The sequence below is a fragment of the Terrapene carolina genome, unplaced genomic scaffold (assembly GCF_002925995.2).
Source record: "Terrapene carolina triunguis isolate 2854851 unplaced genomic scaffold, T_m_triunguis-2.0 Scaffold67, whole genome shotgun sequence".
NCBI lineage: Eukaryota > Metazoa > Chordata > Testudines > Emydidae > Terrapene > Terrapene triunguis.
The window spans coordinates 18,766,621-18,771,324 of record NW_020664418.1 but is presented as its reverse complement, the minus strand read 5'-3'; the positions used below and the strand labels follow the sequence as shown (position 1 = coordinate 18,771,324).

The following is a 4,704-nucleotide window of genomic DNA, read 5'->3' as shown; positions in this document are numbered from 1 at the left end:
TTGAGCCTCAAGGCTCTTGGGGTTTCCTTAAAGCTGTGTGTGAAAATTGTGAATGGATTTGTGAGACAGACTCACACAGAGACACACACACCCCTCCAGACTTTACCACAGCCCACGGAATGACCGGCCCCAGTTAATGTATATACATTGTGGGCTGTTAGAAACCTGTTGTTACAGGAAGGGAGGAAAGCTCGGTGGGCTCCCAGTGCTGTTTGGGCTGGGATTTATTGGAGGCTGTGGGATGGGACGAGCCAGCCCCGCTACGGAGCAGAACAATCACCCAAGCGCTCGGCTCAAGCCAGGACTTTGCAGAATGGGCATTTCAGGCATAACTTCGCTCCCTGCAGACAATCAGCTCCGGCTCACAGCATCACCCGTGCAACCCGCTCTGGCCTGCCCCCGGCAGCGGCAGCAGCAAACGTCCCGTCCCGCGTACTCAGAGTAGACACAGGCACAAATCTCTCTGCCCCTGCCTGCCTTCCCTCCCTAGCCCGTCGGATCCCATATATAGTCATATCCACGGTCAAATGGCAGGCGGCAGCGAATGGGAGAGCAGAAGCTGGAGGTGGAAAAAAGCAGGGAGTGAGCGAGAGCAAGGGGGTAGGGACGAGGCCAGGGGGCGGGGGGGAGAAAAGCCCTCTCCAAAAAAGTATTGGATGGCTGGCTTGAGGAATGCAGGCAGCCCCCGTGGAACGTACATATCTGCGCGGTGCTGCCCGCCCGGCTCTCGCACTGCAGCCCGGCGCTCAGCCCCAGCACAGACCCGCCTCCCGCAGCCCGCTCGCCCGCCCCGTCCCTTCCTCCGCCTGGGTCCTGTCTGTGTGTGGGGAGTCCTAGCCCGCCGCCACCATGGATGCCATCAAGAAGAAGATGCAGATGCTGAAGCTCGACAAGGAGAACGCCCTGGACCGAGCCGAGCAAGCCGAAGCGGACAAGAAGGCGGCGGAGGACAGGAGCAAGCAGGTCTGCATTTCGCCGCATGCCAGTGCGCGAGTCAATAGCCACCAGCAGCACCCCTCGGGGTCCTCGTGCAGCTCGCAGGCTGGAGCAGCAGTTTGTCCCAGCTATTCTCCGTGTGGGCTCTTAACGTGCTCCTACCGACTGGCTGGACTTTGCTAATGGGATTCCCCTCCCCGCCCAAAGAGACTGAGTAACTCGAAAGAGCGGAATTTTCACACCAGTGGAGTAGATTTGAATAACTACCCGAGCCCTCCGAGGGATTTGGGGAGGGGGAAAGGGGAAAAAGGGGTCAGACAGACCTAAAATGCCCTTTAGACCCGGAATAAAGTGTAGAAATTAGCAGCTGGCTGGTGATGGACAGCTCTGCTTTGATTTACCTAAGTGCAAGTAAGTCCATGTGTTCCCCAGCCTCCTCTCCCCCATTTTATGCTAAATGTCTGAAAGCAGAAGTGTTCCCTTGCAAATGCAGTGCCGCTTTCCAGACGTGTGCCACTCCTTTCATGGGATGGAGTTGGATTTTTTTTTAATTGCATTTACTGGGAGGTTGGGGAAGGGAAGAGGGGAAAATACCCAGAAAAAATGTATCTGTGCATTGTATTTCCTCTGTGTGCGCCTAGTTTGAGGATGACATTGTGCAATTGGAAAAGCAATTGCATGTGACGGAGGATACGAGGGACCAAGTGCTGGAGGAGCTGCACAAGGCTGAGGAAAGCCTCTTCTCAGCAGAAGAGAAGGCCACCAAGGTAGCGTGCCTCTGCCAAGAGCAAAAGGGAATCTAACTCTTTCTCTCCTTTTCTCTCTCTCTGTCCGTCTGTCTTTTTCTGTCCCTCTGCACCCACACTTCTCCTTTGCGCGATCACATTGCCTGCTGCACCCTTTCTTCCCCGCCTCCCTTCCCTTTCCTACCCCACCACTTTCCACCCGTCTCGCAGCTGGAGGACGAGTTGGTGGCTCTGCAAAAGAAGCTGAAGGGCACTGAGGATGAGCTGGACAAATACTCCGAGTCCCTGAAAGATGCCCAGGAAAAGCTGGAAGTGGCTGAGAAAAAGGCCGCAGACGTAAGTTAGCGCCCCCCCCCCCCCAATAGACACACACAACACCCTCTCTACCCTCCCAAACCCTACTGCCCTCTGCACAGGAGACATGCCTGTGCTTCAGTCCAGCTGCATCCCAGGGACATGCTTGCTGTAGGGGCCAGGTGTTTCCTGGTCAGAGGTGAAACCACGCTGCCTTCTTGCATGAGGTGCACACACCATGAAAGGCACTGACATGGATTTCTGCTCGCTCATCACGTGTGCATTTCATGTGTACCCACCTCTCTAGACAGAGCTTGTAAGTAAAGGGTGGGATGTTTATTAAAAAGGGGCAGGGGAGAGAGGAAAAATTACCATTTCTCCTGTCTGAGAAAAGTATTTGCAGTCATTTAAAGATGTTATTATTAGTGAGTTAGTTGCATCTATTGTTCCATAGGCCAACTGTAAGGATTTCTGTTTTACTCTTAGTACAGGGTCTTTTAACATATACACAGCTACCTACTGGGGTACAAAAGAGGCCTAACATCAGTTAGGCCTTCACTGAAGCACTACAGCTTAGGTTACCGTAACTCAGTGGTTCTTAAATTGAAGGCCATCTCCTAGATTTTAATGTGTGGAGATACTTGGGGTTAATAATTCACCTGTTAAAGGATAAGACAGCACTCTGCGTGAAAATCATTCCAGAAGATACTTGCTTAGGTCTGCAGTCAGTGGGATAGAGATCCAGGGAGCAAGCTGGGGGTTATATATAGCTCAGTGCTTTATATGGTATAGTGTGAGAGTTTGCACCCCACCCAAACCCTCATCCCACCCACCTGTTTGCCCCTTGACAAGCATAAAATAGTTTCATGCATGTTGGCTCTCTGTGAGCTGAGGGGTGAAAACATCAAAATTTAGCATTTCTACAGCTTTACATCCAGATCCCTCTGGCCACCACTGTAGGATTCAATTCCTTATGAGTGACTTTCACCTCTGAATTATAGGATTAGGTGATGCACAACTCTTCCAAATTGATGATGTATTTCCCCCCTTAACTCAGCTTTTAAAATGAATCTCTAAAAATAATAAAATTAGGAAAGAGTTTTAGAGATGATGATGAAGCAAAGTATTTTAGGTGTAGGGAAAATACTTTAGAGGGTGAAATGTAAAGAAGAAAGATCTAATTGTGTGTGAAAGAAGACAATATATTTCTGTTTACTTTTTTTAAAAAAAATGTTTCAGCCACAGTGTAGACTGTACAAATGGTTTCTAATGTTCAGATAGAGCTCAGGGTCTTAAAGTGTGTGTGTGTGTATATGAGAGAGAGAGAGAGAGAGACTGTATAATATGGATCAGATGTCTTTCTTTCTCTGTATAAGGCTAAATGGATGAGAGGCAGCTCTCCGGCAGGACGTTTATTTAACTTGTTCAAAGGAGCCGCATATAGATCCAGGGAGATATTCCTTATAAGGAAAAGTATGCAAACTATTTGGGAATAGCTTGCCTAAAGAAGAAGGCAGGAGAGGGGAGAGAAATGTTACTAGATTGCTTTCATGAAAAGAGAGACGTCTACAGTGCAGTCATGATGCCATTTCCCTTTACTTGGAAGGAAAACACCATTTTGGAATTGGTGTGGAGAAAGCAGTTTTATTTGCAATAACCGCTCAAGCAGAGGGTAGCTAGGGTGACTGGCTTGTTTTCTCTTCTAGACAAAGGCAGAGATTTAAAAGTTGCTTTGCAATACTGTGTTTCCTGGTGTATGCAGTATCTCCTGTTGTGATAAGGGGTTGCAAATATGTAGAGTATCTTTGGGGCACAAATCGTTTATTCAGAGTATTCCTCCTCCTACTGCACATCGGTCCAAGCTTTGAGAGATCTGTCACAGGAAGGGGAGGGGGAGAGCTCCTTGGGGTGGGCTCACATGAGGGGGTTAGGAAAATCAAATGACTCCCCAATGCAAAATTCAGTCACTCTTTAAACCACTTCCTGAGAGCCACCAATCCACCCTCCCTTGGCGGTAACACCCCCCTAAGCCGTGCTCTGAGATGTTACAACCCCTTCCACTGCCTCCCGGCAGGCTCCAGCCTCTGTGCCTTAAACCCCACCACGTGGCACATGCCGCACAGCTTCCCGAGCGACTCAGTCAGCTAATCGGGCCTTGTTGTCCCTATTCAGTATTCCTCTGCGATGTGGGGGGAGGGTGGGGAACTCCTGGCCTTCCACCCACTTTGGTTGGTGATTTTTCACCCACCGCCATCGTCCGTCTCTTCTCCCTCCTCACGCCTTGGGGAACAGCCCGCGGACAGAGGGTACGATGGGTCTCAATGTGGGCGGCAGATGGCGCTGCCAGGCTAGTTGTTCACTTCCCTCCGCAGCGCCCGTGAGTGAATGGAGGCAGCAGGACCGTGCACACCGGCCCTGCAGAAATCCCTCTACTCTGCACCCTGGCCCTGCCTCACACCGGCCGGTCTAGCGTCTCCCCGTCCTCCCCTCACTCCATAGGCCATATTGCCCCTGCCCAGTTCCCCTCATCTGCACTGCACGGGTCAGTCTGGGATCTTCTTCATCTCCACCCCCCATTGCACAGGCCATTCTGGATCCACCGGTGCCGAGCCCAGACTGGGTCCGTGTGTTCTCCATCCGCCTCCCCGCCGCGCCCATTGCAGAGCCCAGCCTGGGTCCTCCCCACCACGCCCCATTGCAGAGCCCAGCCTGGGTCCATGTTCCCCCC

General features: G+C 51.4%; 1 protein-coding gene across 7 annotated transcripts in view; it reads left to right on the top strand.

The window, feature by feature from the left end:
• The first annotated feature begins 714 nt into the window (after nt 1–714).
• Nucleotides 715–4,704, top strand: part of TPM1 (tropomyosin 1) — a 23,159-nt gene continuing 19,169 nt past the window's right edge. For 4 of the 7 annotated variants that reach the window (XM_024199750.3, XM_026648249.2, XM_026648248.2 and 1 more), the window contains exons 1-2: nt 716–963; nt 1,893–2,018. In XM_024199750.3, the coding sequence (XP_024055518.1) occupies nt 850–963; nt 1,893–2,018 (240 nt within the window). In that variant the 5' untranslated portion in view covers nt 716–849. Of the gene's footprint in view, nt 964–1,892; nt 2,019–4,704 lie in introns of all 7 variants that reach the window. The other 3 variants (XM_024199753.3, XM_024199751.3, XM_024199752.2) reach the window with 1 other exon arrangement.